The 23400-nt window shown below is 39.8% G+C and overlaps 1 protein-coding gene, 1 long non-coding RNA gene and 1 pseudogene across 2 annotated transcripts; 1 reads left to right on the forward strand and 2 right to left on the reverse strand.

The window, feature by feature from the left end:
- Positions 1-7455: 7455 nt before the first annotated feature.
- LOC121760823 lies at positions 7456-14077 on the forward strand (annotated as a pseudogene).
- Positions 8265-13385, reverse strand: LOC121761157. The gene is made up of 2 exons (XR_006041941.1): positions 13300-13385; positions 8265-8541 (listed from the first exon to the last, which is right to left on the reverse strand). It is a non-coding gene; the product is annotated as an uncharacterized LOC121761157 (long non-coding RNA).
- Positions 14078-22180: 8103 nt separating the features above from the next.
- LOC121760825 lies at positions 22181-22663 on the reverse strand. Its single transcript, XM_042156430.1, has one exon. It carries the CDS (start codon positions 22661-22663, stop codon positions 22181-22183), a length of 483 nt encoding a protein of 160 aa, XP_042012364.1.
- Positions 22664-23400: the final 737 nt, after the last annotated feature.

The raw sequence follows: 23400 nt of genomic DNA on the forward strand, positions 1-23400 counted from the left end.
AATAAAAGTGAACTAATTTTGTGGGATTGACCAAAATGAAAAAAAGAAAATTTTATATTTTCATGTGATAGGAGGGAATATAAAAAGTAAAACTTAATTGATTAATTTATTTAAAATTATAAATTAGTTAAACTTTTGTTGATATACATATTTTATAAATATTAATAAGGCTAACTAACCATTATAACAATGGAGCACTAATCTAATCGTGACACAAAATAAGTGCACTAGGGGTAAAAATGCTCTCAAACTAAAATAGATGCATTAAACAAGACTGTAATTGTTCTTCCTTTACCATCAGTTTAGAAGATTTGTTGAGGGTGGGTGGGTGTGGGGTAAGTTCTTCAAAAGAGTTGCATACATTCATCACTGAGTTATTAACTCCATTACCAACTCGTCATCTTGCTGCAGAGACTTCATTACATTAAATAATCCTTAATTAAGAACATTAGTGTCTGAAGAGTTGGAAGGCTGAACGATGAATTGCAGTTTGAACCCATCTAAGAGTTTGCAACTACCTGAAACTCTGGATTAGTGGGGTTGATATGTCATTTGGCAATTGGCATTATCTTGTTGGATGTTATCTTCATACATGCATTTTGTGGTTATTTTGACTTGATTGCTGGTTACAATCTGTGAAAAAACTCTATATGTGTGGTGACATTTTGTATGTCTAGTAGAATTCCAAGACAATAATGAGTGCACCTTTTTTTATTATGCAATTTCTAATGACTTCCTTTGTGATGACATACCAATTTTTCCATCTAATATGGTTTGTCCATCTTGTGCAAAGTGTGATCTACACAAATGAACATAACTTTTGTGATGAACCTCTCTTGACGTGCATGCACAGGCGGATCTAGCATGTGACCAAGGATTACAAACCCAACATATGAATCCTAGCTTTATGATAATATAGAGATGTTAACCCTCAAGTTTAAGTGGTGGAAAACTCCCTTTTCAACTGGATGCCAAGGATCGATTCATATTATTGTTGCATTTTTGAATTAGTGCATCTTTTATCATAGTATTATCCTATTTTAAGTCTCGAATTATTTTTGCACTCCCAATTTCAAAATTCTGGATCCCCCGCTGCTTGTGTGACCTATGCTCATTTGGCAGCAGGTAGTGTCTTTCTGAACAGTTGGTTATGTAGAACCATTTTCCATCTATGTGTACACATTGTACCTTCCCCTGAAATCTATTTGCTTCAAGTTGACTGAGGCACCATATCAGCCGAGCTAAGTTGTTCAAGTTGGTAAGTGTTGGTTTGGGGGCACTTGTTTGTGTGTGCTCTAACCTGTTTCTTCTTCATCTATTTGCATAATGTATTCTTGCTTATTTCAAGTGCGATAGTCATCTTTATGTATAGTAGGCATTTCAACCACTAGCATATCTCTAACCTAGTCACCAGTAAGCTTTCTTTTGTCTTTGTGATTGTATCCTCTAACACTATTTTGTCTTTTGCTTCTGTCCAGATTCTATGTGTAATTTGTGTCCTTTCTTCTTTTGTGCTTAAAAAATAATTGAATTCCAATTTAATGAAGGAGAATAGATTCATTCTAATTGAGAGAGTGACGCATAATGGTTGTGCGTCGTTCTTAATGAAACGCACAACCCTTATGCGTCGTTCTTTAATGACGCACAAGGATTATGCGTCGCTTAACGACGCATAAGGGTTATGCGTCATTAAAGAACGACGCATAAGGGTTATGCGTCGTTAAGGCGGCTTTTAACCCCCTGCAGGCAGACGCAGCTCACAGAATGCACTTTCACACACTTTCATTTCCTCTCTCGGTGATTTCCGGCGTTTTCAGGCTATTTCCGGCGATTTCTCCATAAGATCCGGTAATTTGTTAATCAATTTAGCTACATTCATCATTATTTATGTTTATTGTGCTTTCATTTGTTAGTTTTACCCAATTTATACAAATTAGGGCTTGTAGGAAAAATGTCCCTAATTGTCGTTGTTTTAAATGTTTTTTATGCAGAAATCATGTAAGTATTTGTGAGTTTGTATTGGGGTGGTAGAGTAGTTCAACTACCACATATGGGTATTGGTTATGAACCATCTCGTGCGAGGAGCTCCATCATATTAAATTCAGGTGTTTCCTATTCTGGGTTGGTAGCAATGATCTGTGATGCGATGAGAATAGATATGAACCAACACACAATTGAATTATTATGGAGACAATGTATAGTCTATGCTTCCGGTATGAGTTATACATGTTCTGTGATTTGCAATGATGAAAGTATAATGTTTATGTTCAACAATGCTCAAAATTCAAGTGGGTGTATTGAATTATTTGTTGAGTATTCACCGGTGAGGAGTGCAGAAATCCCACCAGTTGTTGATTACGGTATTGGAGCATCTGCGAGGTTTGAACAAATGAGTTTTGACTGTGGTGTTGGATCATCTGCGAGGGTGGATCAAATGAGCTTTGATCGTAGTATGAATGAGCAGAGAGATGTTGTAGATGTTGTAGATGTTGCTGATGTTGGTGTTGGATTGAATGATGAGGAAGATGTTGCAGATGATCTTGATGAGCCAAGGCCACTATCTGAGACAGAGCCAGACCTCGATGTTAGTGATGGTGATGGTGCTGATGATGTCGGTGCTAGTTCTGATGATGAGATAGTACCATGTAAACCTGTTATGCAAGGTGAACAACCACTTCCGGAATACAATCCTAGTGGATTTAGATTCTTTTGTGAATTACCAAGTCGTCCTTCTGGAGTATCGGATGATGTGGGTGGTAATGAACACAACCTTTTGTATTGGAATGAGAATGAGCCGCATCGGATTGTGTTGGGAACAAAATTTGATTCCAAGCTACACGTGAAGACTGCTATAACTATGTGGAGTTTGTGGAATGAAAAACAGTTTAAGGTTGTCGAGAGCAAATTAAGAAGGTGGCATGTTGTATGCAAATTTCCAGCAGGAACTACAGTAACAGGGGCAGGCATCATCAGCACCACCGACGCTGAAAAGGCGAGGGAATGTAAGTGGGAGGTTTCAGTTACACAAAGGTCGCATGACGATATGTGGGAAGTTAGGAAGTGGAAGGATCGACATACTTGTGTAGGCCATCGGGCTAATAGAGATCATGCTAACTTTTCATCCCCAATGATAGCTCTGTTGATTCGACATCATGTGCGACAATGTGCCGATTTCAAGGTCTTCTCAATAATAGCTGATGTTCAAGACAGATTTGGTGTGTTAATCAGTTATAAAAAGGCATGGTATGCAAAGAGAAAGGCTATAGAGTTTGTGTACGGTGGATGGGAGGAATCATTTAGGCAGTTGTCAAGCTACATGTTTGAACTCCAGTCACAGAATACGGGCACAATTGTTGAGTGGAAGCATAACGAGTTGTTGAGTCGGAGGCGTACAATGGTGTTCAACTATGTTTTCTGGGCATTTGGGCCTGCAATACATGCGTTCCAGAAGGCCGCACCGGTGTTAACAGTGGACGGGACTCACCTCCGAGGAAGATTTAAAGGTAAGTTGCTTGTTGCTTGTGGTTTTGATGCTAACAAGACATGCTTGCCTATTGCATATGTTGTGGTGGATGAAAAAACCAATGACAGTTGGTCGTGGTTTTTGGATCATGTCAGAACTCATGTGGTGAAATACGAGAGGGAGGTGTGCATTATATCAGATAGGCATAAAGGACTCTTGAATGCAATGGAGTCTGAAATCATGACAAGGGCCCCGCAGATACACCACAAATTTTGTTTGCTTCATGTGAGGGCAAATGTGTTGAAGAAGCACAAGGGAGGTGTGCATTTGTGAGAGGTGTGCATTTGTTTGCTTCATGTGAGGGCATAAAGGACTCTTGAATGCAATGGAGTCTGAAATACGAGAGGGAGGTGTGCATTTGTGAGATGTTGTGGACAGTCATTATGCTTTTTATTATGACAGTTATTATGATTGTTATTACGACAAGTATTATGATTTTGATAAACAAATACCAACATATGCCCGAAACATGTTTCAACCCATAAAAAATGTTCAAATTTCAACATACGACCACACCGGGCGAAGTGGCTGGACTCGATACAAATTTACATAAAATCGCCCGACCGGGCGTTTTAGAAAAATAAAATCGCCCGACCGGGCGAAGTTTCTGGACTCAACAGTGCGTGACGACATTCACCCAGTGACGCATAACGATTATGCGTCACCAATGAACGACGCATAATCGTTATGCGTCACCGGGTGAATTTCGTCACGCACTATTCAGTCCAGAAACTTCGCCCGGTCGGCGAGTTTATTTTTCTAAAACGCTCGGTCTGGCGATTTTCTAAAATGCTCAGGTTGCGGCTGCTGCTGCTGCGACAACCTATGCTGTCGCGTAATCCCGTGTCCACCCGTCCGGACACCCGGCAGTCCATGACGAAGAGAAGTTGGTGGGCGTAGCGGTTAAATTGTCGGGAAACGCGTCCAGCCTCGTGTGCCTCGACAAATGACCAGCACACCAAATAAGTATCGCACAAGTAGGATGCAGTCGAATCAATGCAGTACTCAGGGAGGATACAGTCTGCAAGGGTGTCCACATAAACTACAAACAAATATAAAAAACACAATTAATTTCATACTATAGTAAGTAAATTCATTAACTAAGACAACACAAATAAATTTCATCTGGCCAGGACGGATCAGTGATAACTGATCACGATAATGAGCTACTGAATGTCGGGGAGCATTTCCAATTTCAGTAACTCCGTGCCACCTATACATAATATTAATGTCAAAAGTTATCAACAAAATACATAATTATGTGAGTTAATTTAAACAAAAACATTACTTGGCTCCACACGGGGTATACGGCATGTGCATAGGCGATATCAAGAAGGCTGGCCTCAATGTAGGCATTCTTTCCCAGGCCCACAGCTGCAAGAGAACCATAGGTCCACCCACATCTCTTCTCTGTCTGCCTATAGAAGCCTCGCACAAATAATGATACAGGTATGCTAAAGCAGCACTACCCCAACTGATATTAGCCACATCTTCCGGATCGTCTAAGGCATTTAACCACATAAAGGGGACCTTGCACCCTGTGGTGTCCAGTAAAATAAGCCCCCCTAACAAGATCAGAGCATGTATATGTGCTCTTTGAATGTATGCATACTCAGGCAGCCCATCACCCAACGGCATCGTCGCTTGGTGGATCAGAGACGTCATCAACAAACCACCGTGCTTCGTTTCGGTTTCTGCGTCAGGTATCCATCCCAATAAATCTCTACACTTGCTGGACCAATCTTCAAATCCAACAGGGTAGTCACGGCCAGTGAAAACACGACCGTCTGCTCTCAAACCCCACAGGCTTTGCACATCCTGTAAGGATACAGTAACTTCACCAACTGGAAGGTGGAAACAGTGTGTCTCAGGCCTCCAGCGCTCGACCAAGGCCGCTATTAGCTCATTGTCCATCCTCATCGGCCTTCCACATTCAACCACGCCTCTGAACCCCCATACATCTAGCCAATACATCACATTTTCATGTATTGGCAATGCCCACACCTTACTCTCCGTCCTACGACTTCTCAACACATTTGCTGTGTCATTCGCCATCAAGGAGCCTGAAATATGTTCGTTCTGATGAAACAGTAGTGATGGATCCTCATGTCCATAGCATAATTGTTGTTCGGAACTTGCAGATGCCATCTACTTCAAAACATTCACCCATGATTCAATTTTTTTCATAACAACTCAACAAGCTAACTAAATTGCAACTTAGGGGCGTAATATATGCATATGAAATACCCAAATTACATAAAATCGCCCACCAAAAGGGGCACAATTACAAAAACTTAATCAATTGCTTCTACCCATTCAATTATATGCGTATGAAATACCCAAATTACGCAAAATCGACCAACAAATCCAACAATTTCATCATAAACCCTAATTTTGCTAAATTAAATCCATATGAAATACACAAATTACGGAAAGTCGACCAAAAATTCCATCAATTTCATCATAACCCATAATTTCATCATAATCCCTAATTATAAGCAACAAAACAATAAAAATATACCAAAAATCCATCAATTTAATCAAAAACCCTACTTTTACTAAATTACGGAAAACCTGCCCAAATTAAACATTAAAGGATGTATTTAGCCAAATTGAAGAACAATTACCGGAATATGGTTGCAAAATGGTGGAAATTCGCCGGATTTTGCTCGGATTCGTCGGAAATCACTTGATTTCGTCGTTTGGTTTCGTCCCCTGCTTCTGCTCGTTCGTTTCTGGCTGGTTCTGTCTTCTGCCCGGTTTAAAACTCAACGAACGACGCATAAGAATTATGCGTTGCTAAATAAAGACGCATAAGAGTTATGCGTCGCTAATGAACGACGCACAATGGTTATGCGTCAATATCTAACGACGCATAACCCTTATGCGTCGTTTATTAGCGACACATAACGATTATGCGTCAATAACTAACGACGCATAATTATTATGCGTCTTTCTGTTAGTGACGCATAACTCTTATGCGTCACTCCCTGGGGCGGAATACAAGTAATACTCTTCATTAAAATGGAATTCAATTAAAGTCCTTTACCAAAAAAAAGAATTGATCCTATAAACTTATGCATACTCCAAAATGCAGTGTTGCTTCTTTGAGCCCTCATGTGGCACAGCTGACATGAACGGCTTTGTTGGCTAAACCATTGAGTTATAACTTATAAGGTTGCCGTCAATCCCTCTGCCTTGTAGTCAATGCTCAATGAAGAAATTTTTCTTAGGGCCAACTGGTAGATAACTTTTCAGTTTGGATGTAATAATTTCTTTTATAAATTTTTTAGCTTATATTTACCTCCAACTTATTCAGTAGTTACTCTTTTGGGATATTCATATATGGTTTTTGGATTTCCCTCTAAAAAACCCCACATGTAATCTTTATTTGAATTTAGTAGTATGTTTTTTCAATATAAAAATCATCGTTTGTGTTCAACAGAGTTTGTCGATTTTTTTTAATGAAGAATGAGTATTAAAACTAAATTAATCAATTATATACTTATGTGATTAACATTTTAATCACAAATAAAGGAAAAATCTTAATTACAATGACGACTTTCAGTTTATTCAGTATCCAATATAATAACAAAAATACACAAATATCAATATCTCTAATTATTTTTAAATCAAATAGTAATTTATTATAAATCAATATCGGGTCAAAAAGGACATTTTTTAATGAATAGAGTGAGTATTATTATGGGAATGAGCTGTGATAGGATACCTAGAGCTAGAGATAGCGATTCACACCGAAAAACTCGAATAAAAGATTACAATAGTTTGAAATTTTCCTTATAAATCCATGTCCTTCCCTAGTCGGGATTTGCTTATCCCTCTACAAATAGGAGCTTCAGTTTGTGTGTTGAATCACAAATCTGATTATTCTCTTGTTGTTCTAATTTGTGTACAAACTAAAGATTGTGATAATGTATAAAGTAGCTAAAGCATCGGAATACCTTGTGATAACGGGATGATGGATCAAGGACATGAAGCTGACTCGGAAGTCGTGGGTGTTTCCTGGTCAAAGATGCACCCGAATCGACCTCTCCCCGGTCAACTACACCTTCCAAGTCCAAGCCATGAGCGCCGAGAAGCTCCCCTTCATCCTCCCCCCGTCTTCACCATCGGCCCCCTCGTTGACGATGCTGAGAGCATCCTCAAGTACGCCAAGCTTATGTCCTCCCATTCCACCACATCCAACCACGTCACCGACCTCGTTGGGGGCGTCATTGAGGGCGAGACACGCCGCGTCCATGACCATGGAGGAAATCTTCAAGGGCACCAAGGAGTTCAAGCAAGAGGTCTTCAACAAGATCCAGGTCCAGCTCAACCAGTTTGGCTTCATCATCTACAACGCCAACGTCAAGCAGCTCGTCGACGTCCCCGGACATGAGTACTTCTCCTATCTCGGCCAGAAGGTCCAGATGGAAGCTGCTAACTAGGCCCGGATTGATGTCGCTGAGGCCAAGATGAAGGGCGAGGTAATTACTATAACTCAATAACTTTTCATGGAATTTAGTTTAGGATTAATTATTTCAACAATGTATGCATTATTAGGTTGGCTCCAAGCTCCGAGACGGCCAGACCAAGCAGAATGCAGCCAAGATCGATGCCGAGACGAAGATCATCTCCACCCAGAGGCAAGGAGAGGGGAAGAAGCAGGAATTGAAGGTGGAGACCGAGGTCAAGATTTATTAGAACCAGCAGGAGGCCATGGCTGCGGAGGCTGTTGGAAGATATACAAATATTCACGAAATTAATGTAAAAATTACAATATCAATTACAATGATTCCTTCCCAATTATAGCTAGGGTAAATCAAGATTGTATCTTACCATATGTAAAGGTTATCTCTGCCTATTAAGGCATGTACATTCCTACCGGTTCAATATACTAGAAAATATATTCTCCCTATTCAACATGGCATCAGAGCCAAATTACAGGCTCAGAATATAATATCATCATCGCCCGAATACCTGTTCCGGCCAGAAGGCGGCAGCGGACGAATCCAAACCTGAAATGGCAGACAACAAGGAAGACGTCAAGACTGGCGATCTCAAGTTGAAAGCAAGTAAGAATGTAACAGTTGCATTCAAATTAAACGGAAGAAACTATGCTCTATGGGCCCGACTGATGCGGGTAGCCATCGGAAGCCGGAGAGCACTACGGCATATCACCGGAGTGCCAGAACCCCCGAAGCCAACAGATAAGGAGTATCTGGAGTGGGAGGAGACCGATTTGGTGGTTTTTTCCTGGATAGTCGACAACATGGAGATCGAGATTGTGGCGGACTTCGCACACCACCAAAGCGCGAAGGCCATCTGGGATAGCCTGGCCGTGACGTACCAAAGCACGTCAGATTCTTACCTGATTTATGACCTGGAGGACAAGGTCAGCCGAGTTGTCCAAGGAGACATGGACTTGGAGACTTACTGGAGGACGCTACACGGGATTTGGATTGAAATCGATCGATGCCAAACCAAGACTATTACATGCTGCGATAAGGGAATCTGTGAGTATAGAGAGATTACAAATCAGAAGAGATTGTACAAATTCTTGGCGGGATTGAACTCCCAATTCGAAGGAACTCGACGGGACATTCTCAAGGAGAGTCCAACCCCTCCAGTGGATGTCGCGTATGGATGGATCAAGCGAGAAGCCGTTCGGCTTAAAATCATGCCATCGGCTTACCCCGATACGACCGCAACCGCGAACGGCGTAGGGCTCGGATTTGGAGCCCGACAGACCAGAGTCCAGACGCAACCAACACACCCAGCACTGACACGCTCCAGCCAACCGCCCACAGTCACCAATAGCCGCCGCGGAGCCACCAAGCCAGATAAATCGAAACTATGGTGTTCAAATTGCGGGAGGAACAAACATACCCGTGAGAACTGCTTCAAATTGATCGGATTCCCGGAATGGTGGGACGAAAGCCAACAGGGAAGGGCGAAATTGGTTATCGGAATGGAGGGAACCGGTGGAACAGAGGGCACCACTCGCGGACGAAGCACTGACGGCGTCACTCCACGCGGCGGCGGCGACAAGCGAGCGGAGGAGGTCGGTCAGGCGGCTTTCGCCGGACGAGTCGGGGGAATAGAGAGAGGCGCCGATGGAGGAGGTAATGGGCTAGGGTTTCTAAAACCTAGCCCATATAATGTTAATTTTGCATTTGGTTCCCATATTTCTAAGAAACTGCAGATTGAACCCCGATTTATGCATTCTGACCCCAAATGTTTGGCTAATTCGAAACAGACCCCCATTCAACCCCATATCATGCAGCCTGCCCCCCAAACTTTATCTAAATTGCAGAAAGACCCCATAGTGTGTGATAACTTGTATGTGAGCCCCAATAGGTTTGATATTTTGCATGAGCTACCTATTGCATGTACGGTACAACATAAGACTGGAAAAAAAGATAATCGGTGGATTTTTGACTGTGGAGCAACAGATACTATGACCCATGATAGACAGGATTTTGTGGATTTTTGTGGGGCTATGAAAAGCCAAATACAGACTGCCGATGGGGAACTTACTTCAGTAGAGGGGAGTGGAACAATTGAAATTTCCCCGACGTTGACACTATCAAATTGTCTTTATGTTCCCAAGCTATCCCATAAATTGATGTCTATCAGTCATGTCACGAAGGAATTAAATTGTACGCTACTGATGCATCCCAATTTCTGTGTTTTGCAGGATATCAGGACGAGGAGGATAATTGGGCGTGGCACTGAGCGTCAAGGCCTCTACTATGTCGACGAGATGGCTCATCAAGGCAGTGCCGCGATGTTGGCTCACGGATCTGCTACCCGAGATGCTTGGTTGTTGCACAGACGTCTAGGTCATCCATCTCTTGGTTATCTTAAACTTCTTTATCCGAATTTTTCGCATATTAAGGATTTTGATTGTGAGTCGTGTGTTTTGGCGAAAAGCCACAGACAATCGTTTAAATCTACTAAAACTCGTGTTAAGAGTCTTTTTTCACTTGTGCATGCTGATGTTTGGGGCCCCGCGCCCGTCATTGGGGATCATGGTTTTCGATATTTTGTTTTATTTGTGGATGATTGTTCGAGAATGACTTGGGTTTATTTTTTGAGACACAAATCCGAAGTCTTTGAAAAATTTGTTTTGTTTTACAAACTTATCCAAACTCAATTTCAGACCACGATAAAAATTCTTAGGTCCGACAATGGGAGGGAGTTCGTTAACAAAGACTTGTCAAATTTTTTCACAGAAAACGGGTTAGTTCATCAAACCTCATGCCCCTATACCCCTGAACAAAACGGAGTAGCCGAAAGAAAGAATAGGATCATATTAGAAATCACACGTGCGTTGTTTTTTGACTCAAAAGTTCCAAAATTTTTGTGGCCTGAAGCTGTTGCTACGTCCGTCTATTTAGTGAACCGACTCCCTACGAAAATCTTAAACATGAAAACCCCACTGAACCTCTTGTCTTCCCTAGCCGACGTACCTGAACCTCTTACCCTACCCCTTAAGATTTTTGGATGCTCAGTATATGTCCATGTTCCTAAACACGAACGTACAAAGTTTTCCGCGTGCGCCATAAAATGTGTTTTTCTGGGGTACGGGATAAATCAAAAGGGATATAGGTGTTATGACCCATCGTCTAGGAAGATTATAACAACAATGAACTGCAACTTCCTGGAATGCAAATATTTCTACACCAATGTTAGTGGTCAGGGGGAGAGTAGGTCAAGTGGACCCCTAAATTGGTTTGTGCCACCACCAAGCGACTTTGTAACGGAACCAACAGAGTCAACTAGCACTGCCGCCGAGCCCGTTTTGTCACCGGCAGAGCCTCCTCAGTCACCCACATCTGAACATCCTCCTCCAGTGATATCCGAGGTAAACACTGAAACCAATGTCAATGGTACAACTGTTCCTAACAATGCTGATGTAGAACCCACGGAGAGTGCTGCAATTGATGGAGACACAGGACGGTACATTCTTCCAGAAAGGAGCACAAGGGGTGTTCCACCTAAACGATACAGTCCCGAGCGTATATCAAAACAGAGCAGATACTCTGTAGGTGACTTCGCATCAGCAAATCTTACCAAGATGGCAAAGGCCTTTATGACTGCCTTATACGAAGAAGAGGAAATTCCCCGGACAGCAGATGAGGCAATTAAAATCCCACATTGGAAGGAAGCGATGATTGTGGAGATGAATGCGCTAATGAAGAATAAGACATGGGAAGTCTGTAAAAGGCCGGAAGGATCTAGACCAGTGGGGTGCCGCTGGGTCTTTACAATCAAGAGGAAACCAGATGGATCGGTTGATCGCTATAAAGCAAGACTGGTGGCTAAGGGATATACGCAAACCTATGGAGTGGATTATGCAGAGACCTTCTCACCCGTAGCAAAGATGAACACGATCCGCGTGTTATTCTCTATTGCAGCGACAAAGAATTGGCCACTACACCAGTTCGATGTGACTAATGCGTTCTTGCATGGAGAGTTGACACGACCAATCTATATGGAAGCCCCACCAGGATTCGACGAAGAGTTCAGAGGGGGAGAAGTGTGCAAACTCAAGAAGACACTCTATGGATTGAAGCAGTCACCAAGAGCGTGGTTTGGAAGATTTACAGAAGTGATGAAGAAATATGGGTACGAACAAAGTAACTCTGATCATACTTTGTTCATAAAAAGGAGAGAAGAGAAGATCACCTGTCTGATTATTTATGTTGACGATATGATTCTTACTGGGGATGATGAGGACGAGATCAAACAGTTGAGGGAGAACCTATTCACCGAGTTTGAGATGAAGGACCTAGGTCTACTAAAGTACTTTCTGGGCATTGAAGTGATGAGATCGAAGAAGGGAATATTTATAAATCAGAGGAAGTATGTCCTTGGCCTCCTGGCTGAGACAGGAATGCTCAACTGCAAGCCTGCAGAGACCCCGATGATGCAGAACCACGGTCTACGACTGACCGAAGGAGCTGAACTCACACATCAAACAATATACCAGCGACTGGTGGGTAAGCTCATTTATCTCTCCCACACGAGACCCGATATTGCATACGCCGTGGGAGTAGTCAGTCAATTCATGCACAAACCTCAAGTTGATCACTGGGAAGCAGCCTTGAGAATTGTGCGCTATTTGAAGGGAACACCATGGCACGGGATTCTGTTCGAAAATCATGGGAACTTGGAGGTACATGGTTTCACGGATGCAGATTGGGCAGGAAATCCGAATGATCGGAGATCTACTGCTGGGTATTTTACCTTCGTTGGGGGTAATCTGGTGACGTGGAGAAGCAAAAAACAGAAGGTGGTAGCTCTATCAAGTGCAGAAGCAGAATTCCGTGGGATCAAGAGTGGGATAACAGAGATATTGTGGTTAAAGAAATTACTGACAGAACTCGGCTTAATAACAAAAGAGCCGTGTAAATTGTTTTGTGACAATAAAGCAGCTATCAGTATATCTGAAAATCCGGTACAACACGATCGAACGAAGCATGTTGAAGTGGATCGTCATTTCATCAAGGAGAACATAGAAGGAAGAGTGATAGATCTCCCATATGTCCGGTCGAAGGATCAGCTAGCCGATATCCTTACAAAAGCGGTGGATGCAAGAAGCTTCAATGAAGTATTGGGCAAGTTAAGAATGGGAAGTCCCATTACTTAACTTGAGGGGGAGTGTTGGAAGATATACAAATATTCATGAAATTAATGTAAAAATTACAATATCAATTACAATGATTCCTTCCCAATTATAGCTAGGGTAAATCAAGATTGTATCTTACCATATGTAAAGGTTATCTCTGCCTATTAAGGCATGTACATTCCTACCGGTTCAATATACTAGAAAATATATTCTCCCTATTCAACACCAACGCCCAGCTGGCCATGAAGAAAGCGGGATGGGCTAAGGAGGCTGAAGTCGCGCTGGTCGAGTCCAAGAAGGCGGTGGCCATCCGCGAGGCCGAACTCCAGAGAGAGGTGGAGAGGATGAACGCACTCACCACCACGGAAAAGCTCAAGGCGGATCTCCTCACCAAAGCTACCGTTGAGTTCGAAACCAAGTCGCAGGAAGCCAACGCCGTCTTGTATGCCAAACAGAAAGCTGCGGAAGCCTATCTCTACGAGAAGCAGAAGGAATCGGAGGCCATCAAGGCTGCAGCAGAGGCTGAGCTGTATCAACGGAAGCAGAAGGTGGAGGGAGACCTCTACGCCAAGCTGAAGGAAGCCGAAGGGCTCACTGCTCTAGCCGAGGCGCAAGGGACCTACATACGCTCCATTTTAGGTGCGTTTGGAGGAAACTACTCGGCGATGAGAGATTACTTGATGATAAATGGGGGAGTGTTTCAAGATCTTGCAAAGAGCAATGCTGAGGCCGTACGCGGGCTCCAGCCTAAGCTCAGCATCTGGACTAACGGAGATAACTCTGGTGGTAGTGATGCAATGAAGGAAGTTGGTGGAATATATAAGATGTTGCCTCCATTGTTCAAAACGGTGCAAGAACAAACTGGAATGCTTCCACCTTCATGGATGCCTCAACTAAAATTAAAATTTTCATCATAAATTAATAAAATTTTCATCATAAATTAATAACAATTAAAATCCAGTCCAAGAGTTACATTTTAATTTAAAATATAACATTGATGTGAAACAGGCTATTATAGTTTTGTATACTTTAAATCACCTTCCAAGTAATTAGATTTTGTAAAAACTCTTATTTTATTTTCAATGAATAAAATAAATTATTTTGTCATAATGGTGTTATATTTAAATGTAAAAAATAAAACAAGTCAAAGTCTTTGTTTTAGTACACCGATTGTGGGTGACATTCACTTTAAGGTAACACGGTCAGTTCTGAACAAAGGAAAGCAGTACTCCCTCCGTCCCTTAAATTTTGTCACCTTTTTTTATTTCATCCGTCCCACAAAATTTGTCAGATTTCACTTTTTTACTATTTTTGGTAGTGGACCCATATTCCACTAACTCATTGCAACTCACATTTTATTATAAAACTAATATATAAAAGTAGAGGGGAGTGATCAGTTGCTAACTAATTATCAATCACAAATTAAGACCAAATCTTACCCATTAGATTAGGAGATAATGTCACATCAAATATATTTTAAATTAAAAAATTATTAAATAAACTTAAAGCTTATTAAAGTCAATTCTCTATCAACAAAATCATCTTAAAACTTTAAATTTACGTAACTCTCTCGTTTTAAATTATTTTTTCATAAAAAATATATCAAATTAAAGATTATTTTATCAGGATTCCAACGAGATCTCAATTACATATGTTCTGACGATGTTCGGGTGATGAAATTTGATAAATTATATTTCAATTTTCTTACATGTTGATAAACAGATTTTATCAACAAATGCAAAAAAATCTCAATATAGTGTATGCAAAATATCAATATAATGTAGGTAAAATATCAATAAAACTGTATTGATATTCTCATGTCATATTGTTGATATTTGTAATATACTATGTTGATATAAAAAAAACCATGAAAATTATCATATGATAACATAATGACGATATTACCCTTTTGTTGATATTTTGTCTACTATTTATTGAAATTTGTGAGCTTTAATCTCATCCACTCATTTCAAAATCTAAGGGTGTAGATTTAGTCTTAGTTTTGGATTATGGTGTTAAAAGTATTAGAAGAGGACCCTAAAAGTAGGACTCACTTTCCACTAACTTTTTCAACTCATTTTTCATTACATTTCTTAAAATCCGTGTTCGGTCAAAGTGTGACAAAATCAAAGGGACGGAGGGAGTATTTCACAATCTAGATAGGCTTTGACTACCAATCGTTAAAGGTTGCAATGTCACTCCGTATATATTCAAGCCTTAACTAAATAATATGGCATTGGTGTGGTATATCACTGAATGGATCTAATAGCAAGACAAGTCTTTATGTTATTTACTGAAAGACGAGATTTTGATAAGGTACCATTTCTATATCAATATATTTAGCTTTGAACATACGTTATTGATTATGCATTACTTTGATTTATCAAATGGTGCGAGTTTTTCGCAATCCAATAATCCTGATATTTTGGTTAGTGGTAATTAAAATCTAGCGGTGCTAGGATTACTATTATGTTGAATCATGCCACAAGTGAGTCTGGTTTGATAATGTCCCCAAGAGGAGCTTGAAATAAAATTTTATTCTTCGGAACCTAGCTAGTTGGATTTTTATTCCAAGAATAAAAATTAGCATTTTTTAGTCCACTCTTGGAGTAAATAAAATATTAATTAATTAAGTTCATAGCATATATTAATTAATTGATTGATTGACATTTAGATCTTAATCGCGAGAAATAATCAATTAAATGAGGAAATCAGGATTATTTATAATTTCGGGTTTGGATAGGTGAATCTATAGTATTAATGTTGTTGCTGATAATAATTTTACATTTAGTGCTTCAACTAAATTGAGGTTCAATTTAATTAGTTAAAAGCCAAATGAGTATGACCTGCATCCAAACCTCCATAGATTACTGACTGGCCCAATATGTAACCTAAGAAATAGGAGAATAAATTAGAGACAGCGTGAACTCACACATAATTTTTGTCATTTTCTCTATATGTGAGGCGCTGATTTCCCTCTCTCACTCTCTGTGAGATTTCTGTCTCTTCTTTATTCAAGTCACATATATTTTGATAAGATCAGCCTGATATAGAAATATTATTCGGAACCAGACAGAAGATTTGTGGTTTAGTATGAAAGATCATCAAGTGGAAAAGTAGCGAGCTATTTGCAATTCTTTGGAGAATCAAGAATGTAATTAATTCTCTCTGTAGAAAGGCATGCTTTAGGTTTCAATTAATTAAAAGCATGATTTCATTCAAGTTATATCCATTATAGATGTGATAATTGCGTGAATAAAATTTGTCTAAATAATTTATTAAATAGAACCAAAACTCTAATTTATTTATTTTTCCTGTTGCAAACCCATCACAAACACCTATAGAAAAAGGTAATATATTTATTGGAATTATAATTATGCAAATTTAAAATTGGATCTTAGTCATCATGTACAGTACAATGTCCAGGATAACTAATATTTTAAAATTTATAAACTCTTCGTCTTATACAAATATGAATATTTGGAGAATGAGGTCCACCAGAATGGTAAATTGTCAAAAATGGGAGGGGATATTTTATGAGACTAATGGAGTATTTTTTTTATTAGTGATTTTTATCCAATGGTATTCTTTTGTTTTGTAGCGTGTGTCAATGTGAGTTAATAATCACGTGTGTGTCACCAATGTTCTATTGCTCGATTTTGCAGTCAAAATGGTTGCGTTACATTTGATAAATGATGCAGTAGTGTATATAATGTTGATATGCATATACATTTCAGCAAATGTATATATATACGTTGACAGAGGAGTATGACCATCCGTAACGCTGTCACTTATCCGTCCCTTAAATTACTATTCATGGGCCTCACGGTACTTTTTTTACTCCATCTCTTAACTAATGGACGGAATCTGCAACCCTCCGTCCCTTAACCGTCCTTTAAATTACTATTCGTTCAATTTTATTTTTTATTTTTATTTACAACCAAATTCAATTAAAAAAACACACTTCATTAAAAATAAAATAAAATTGCAACATAAAATAAAAATACAACTTAAAATTCAAAAAAATAAAAAAAAAATACATAATTAAAATCCTAAAAAAATAAAAATGACATAATTTAAAATACAATTTTATAGAAAATAAAAAAAACTACTCCGCCGGCGAATCATCCCCCGAAGGCGGTGGAGGTGCACTGAAGCCGTGAGGAGGCGGAATGCCAAGTTGTGCTGCCATAAACGCAATTCTGTTAAGATAGGCTTGGTATTGGGGAGGCGTCATGCGGGAAGTGTCTGCCATTGTGGCGGTCATGTACATGGACATAAGGGAGTTCGAGGGTCCCCCCCGAGCTCGAGCCAGCCTGGCTTGATTCTGCTCGGCCCCTCCTCCCTCTAGCCGCATTGGCCGCATTTCTCCCTTGCGGCCGACGGCGCCCACGGGAGGACCCCCCGGCATCGTCTGACGTGCCCTCAACCTTCTGCGAGGCAAACTCACCTGCGGCGCTGCCCGAACCGCCATCACTAGACGAGTATTGGCCACCCGCCGTGTGCTTCATGCGCTACGAGGTCGAGCCCGAGCTGGACCTCACACCGCCGGCCCACCTTTCCTCGTCTTTGACGACCTCCCAAACATCAACATATTTGAATTGTTTGCCGGTGTCGTCGAAGTAGACTAAAAAAGCCGACCTGAGAATGTCGGCTCCCGTGGCTCCGCTTTGGTAATGAGCCGCTTCATTCTTGTAGATGGCGCAGAATTTTTTGACATCTCTGTCGACTCGGTCAAAGTGAGCGCGGAGCATCTTATATGTGCGGCGGCGGGAGCCCTTCGGCTTAATCTCGTGGTAGGCCTCGGTGACCTTTTCCCAGAAGCACATCCGCGGTTGTTGATTTCCGACGATGGGATCGTACGAGACGCTGATCCAGGCGTTGTACACCGCCAGCGTTTCTTTGGGGCCATACAGATGCCGGCCTAGATCCTCCTCCTCCTTCTCCTCCTCCTCATCCGCCTTCGCCTCCGCCCTGGAGCTTCCACCGTCTCGGCCTCCTCCCCCGCCTCGGCCTTCTTCCGGAGTGGGTTCAATGGAATAATCCTCCCGAATATGGGATAATCCCTGCGAATACCTCGGGGCGGAGGGACGGGCGTATGCATCCACATCAAAATGGGGTGGTTGGTACCCCTTCCCCCCGGCGTCGACGAACCTTGGGTGCCCGGCGTCGACAAACCGGAACCACCACCGAGGACATTGTACATGCCCTCCCAGTCGCCGAACGCGTTGATGTCGAACGTGACGATGCCCACTCGCGGACCGGCGAGTGGGCGTCACGCATGGCGCCGGAGCGCGCCACGTCGCCTCAGCGCGTGGCGAGACGTCTCGCCATTCGTCACGGCGGGATGGAACGCGGAACGGGCTGGGGACGAGACGGGGCGCTGCAACGCGTCACGCCGCCGTCCCGTCCCTTAGTGACGGAATACGGGCCAACCGCGAAACGCGTTGCGGGTGGCCTTAGATATGGAGATTAGAGATATGGAGATTTAATTTGTTGTGATATCTAAATATTAAGATTAATGATTTTTAGGATATTAAAATATAATAGAGGGTAATTTAGTAAGTAAATAATACAATTAAAAAATTAAGGGCATTATGTATGTAATGGTAATCTTGTCTCTTATTTATACTAGTATCTACTCCCATGCGATGCACGGTTCAATTAATTTTACGGAAACTAATTTAATAATATATCACTTTATCATCACTCGAATTTGAAAACTAAAAAAAAACTAAATTTGTGAAACTTAACATCTACAAAATATTTACAATAGTCATATATATAGACTACATATGTATTTGTTCTAAAGTTTTCATCCTATTTTTTTCACTTCTAGAATTCTCTACTTTTTTTCTTATATATTCTATTTATTCCTAAATATTTCTATTATAAATTATCTTCAAATTTTAATTACAAATATCAGGCTTATTATTTATTTGAACACATTCCGTACAATAAAAATACTAAAATAAGAAGACGATGAAACACTACTCAGTTGATAAAACATTTTTTCTCAATTCAATAGATTAGGAATTCAGATCATCACGAGAATAAATAGGGAATTTTTATTGATCGTTTTTCGGAAAATAAATAAAAGTTGTGGATTAAGTAGGTTTAAGATGGTTTTCTCAATTTCATATATAATTATACTTCCGCAAGTTACAATTTGTATATTTAATACTCCTATCAATTTTTTTTATTAAATAGATGTATGAATATAGCAATAATTAAGTATAAAAATAAAATTGTAATATAGTAAAATTAATCACAACTAATAACTATAATCTCAATCTAGAGTAATATAAGTAAAATGTTAAAACCAATTATGCAATTAGTATAATATTTAAAATTATATTAAAACAACAAAAATACATATATTGATTAAAACGTTTTTGGATATAAAAATAACAATCTTATTTAAACAATACATAGTAAAATTTAATGTCTAACACCATCAATATGAAATTATTAATATACAATTTATAATGTTCAAAATATGGAAGCCATTGTCATAGAAAAATATAATAAATATAATCTACCTTCATATTTTATCAATTTCAAAGATCTACTCCCTCCGTGCCACTAAATGTCTAATTTTTCCTTTTTCGTCCGTCCGCCAATAAATGTCTCATTTCACTTTTAACATATTTGGTAAATGGACCATACATTCCACTAACTCATTTCACTCACATTTTATTATAAAACCAATATATAAAAGTAAGTCCCACATTCTACCAACTTTTCTACCCACTTTACTTCATAAAGTCAAACAATTTCTTAAAACTCTTGTCAAATATTGACCATTTAATGGCTGACGGAGGGAGTAATTTATTAAATTAAACAATAAATTCATCACATTAATCCAAGTCTATCACATAAATCCATAAGAATTTGAATTTGTTATATCATATATGTCTCATAAAAAAATCATGTAAACCCTTCACCTATATAATTGGGACAACTAATTAAAAAATGTATTGCTAATAAACAATTTATTAGGTATAGTAACTCATTCATATTAAAACATTACCCTCCGACTTCTCTTTGCACTTCAATACCCCTCTACCTTATCATTTTCCCAACATCTTTTATCCGCCTCCATCTAGCTCGGGTGCCCTTCATCACCAGTTATCATCTCCTGCACTTTTCTCGTCCTGCACCGGCGCAATTTTTTCCATAAGCCAAATTTTCACCATCTACATGTAATAATTTCAAACAAAAATCAACTACATACCCTATATTACAACTTTTGCCATTCCGTTGACTTAGGTGCTCTTTTTGCATGAAATATGTGGAATTGACGAAGTTTGAGATGAATATGCAATGCATTAACTACAAAATATTATAGATGGCCAGTTTCTATGATATTATTCTATTTGTAAAAAATTATTATAGCTAAGACAAAAAAAAAATTAAAACAAAACTAACAAAAAATAAAACAAACTAACATTAAGAAAAAAGCTTAAATATGGACTAATATCACTTAAACATAACATGATCCTCAACCTTATTTTCCTCCCCACTCTCCAAATTGATGATTATTGTACGCGAAAATAATGTGATATTTTATACTCTACGTCTTCTTTGCTTCCGTTTGCCATTTCGTTGACTTTGAGTGTTCTCTTTGCATGAAATCTGTGAAAGCGATAAAGTTCAAGACGAATATGCAATGCATTAACTTCAAAATATTATAGATAGTCAGTTTCTATGATTTATTATATTCGAAAAAAAATAATTTACAATAATAATATAAATTTTATTCTTGAAAGTTGAGACATTTACAATTATGTAAAAATGTTAATAATGATTAAATAAAATTAAATATTATTAATGAATATGTAGTGTCACCAATCAATCGTAATATTAAATGTACATAAATATCATTATGAATAATATAACAACCTTTCATTTTCTATAATAATAATGATGTATTTTATAAATATTAAAATTTATACTCATAACTTACAAATATTTCAATATAAGAGCATCTCCAGTAACGGCTTCAAAATCGCGACGCCGATTTTTCGCCGACGCCGGTTCTGACGCCGAACCATTGGAACCGGCGTCGGCGAAATCGGCGTCAAAATCGGCGTGGCCATGCCGATTCGCGCGATGACGCCGGTTCCGACGCCGATCCTCACGGCGCCATTGTGGGTCCCGGATCGGCGTCAAACCGGCGTCAGATTTTATTTTTTATTTTTTTTTCTTTTGAAAACACTATATATACGCGGTTTGAACGTCATTTTCATTCGCACCACTTGTTTTAACGAGTACTCTCTCTACCTTACTTTCTGTTCAAGATCAATAACGAGCAATGGAGAACAACTACGAAGGTACTCCAGTGACTCCCGGGGGATGGTCTCAGACTCCCCCGCCTCCCGGTGTAGGGTCTCGGACGGCCCCGACTCCCGGGGTAGGGTCCCATACTTCCCCGGCTCCTGGGGGAGGCGGCGGTGGACCCCGAGGTGAAGGATTTTCTTCGTGTATTGCTCCAGAGCCAGCGCGAAGAATTGGAGGCGATGAGGAGGGACACCGGCGGGAATAGCCGCGGCGTAGGTGGCGACGGAGGCGGCGGCGACGACGGTGAAGAAGCACTGGGCGACGACGGAGACGAGGACGGCGGCGAGGAGTGATTTTGTTTTACTTTTTAAAATTAATGTACTTTTTAATTTTTGTACTTTTTTTAAAAATTAATGTACTTTTTAAGTTTTAATATTATTATTCGAATTTTCCGTATGTTGATACGAGTGTAAATTAAATTATATAATTGTTATTAGTGATGTGGATAGGTAGTGTGAAGGCTATGTGAGGGCTATTTGATGTCCAGTTGATGTGGCAGGAGAATTGTAGTGCTGATGATGGGGCAGTGTGAAGGTTATGTGAGGGCTATTTGATGTCCAGTCTTACTGGAGATGCTCTAAAGCCAAAACTTGTTTTTATATATATGTATAGATTCCAACATTGCACTATAAAATTGATTCTCTTATAAAAAAACAAATTAAAATACAGCAATTAAACTAAACGACAGGTGCTTGACACAAGGGACACGTGTTCTTGACATTGAGCCAATGGGTGATGCAGCGCTGGTGATAATAGTGGCCGCAATCAAGTCTCACGATTTTGCAAATTTGCGCTACCAAATTCAAATTCTCTTGACAAATCACGCACACTCCATCATCATCATCTCTGTGATCACGCACCACTAATTTACTTCTGATGTGCTCCGCGATCATCCTCCTCCTCCTCCTCTCCGACGCGTTTCCATTCTGAGGAAACCCTTGATTTCGATCATGACCGTTGGCCGCGGCGACGAAGCGACGGCTCTGATCGCGTGGGACGAGGAAGATGGTCTCGTCTCCCTGCACCATCGAGCAGTCGTACCAATTAGGTGCCGCGGTGGAGGGGTGACGGCTCTGATTGGGCGGGATCACGAAGATCGTCTCGTCGCTCTGCAGCATCGACCGATCGTACCAAATCGCGCGATTTCTGTAGGCACCCATCTTCTCGCACAAACGAAAATTTGGAATTCAGAGTAAGATTGGTGAGGTGTTAATTAGGCGTCTATTTATAGGTACAACTTTCCTTGTGGAGTAAAACTTTCCTTGTGGAGTAACGTTAACTTTAATCCTGACATTATTATTATTATAGTAGTATTATAAAACCGTTAGACGTTTTTATTATAAAAATACTCATAGCTTAATTATTTTGTCAAATAAATTGTTTATTATCCGGCACGTTCCTTTTTATTTTACAAGGAAAGGATGTTTGAGCTTGCCCCAATTTACAAAATGTATTCTTTGCACGATCCTCATACTTTCTAGTTTGCATATAATTGCAATAGTATTATAATTCACTTTTTATACTCTATTTGACCCATAAAATGGATACTTTACACATTTTAATACACTGTTAATAAAATAAGAATGAAATAGAACGAAAAGATAATTGAAATATTTTAGTAGAAAATATAGGCCACCTAATTAGAGACAATTTTTTATTGTACTATACCTTCTGTCAGTAAAAGATATTCCATTTTGTTATTTCGAGATGTCCACGATTTAAAGTCTTGTTTACTATTTTCCATCTTGATTAAATGCGATCCCATATTCAACTAAATCACTAATTAAAGAATAAAACCTATATGCATAAAAATGGGGCCACATTCGCAGCTAATTTCCCCATTTTTTTTATCACAAAGTAAAACATTTTATGAAATTCGTGACAAATCAAAGTGAGA

Source organism: Salvia splendens, chromosome 13 (assembly GCF_004379255.2).
Source record: "Salvia splendens isolate huo1 chromosome 13, SspV2, whole genome shotgun sequence".
Lineage (NCBI taxonomy): Eukaryota > Viridiplantae > Streptophyta > Magnoliopsida > Lamiales > Lamiaceae > Salvia > Salvia splendens.

Coding starts and splice junctions, on each gene's coding strand:
- LOC121760825 (XM_042156430.1), bottom strand. CDS start 22,663: ATGGGTGCCTACAGAAATCGCGCGATTTGGTACGATCGGTCGATGCTG.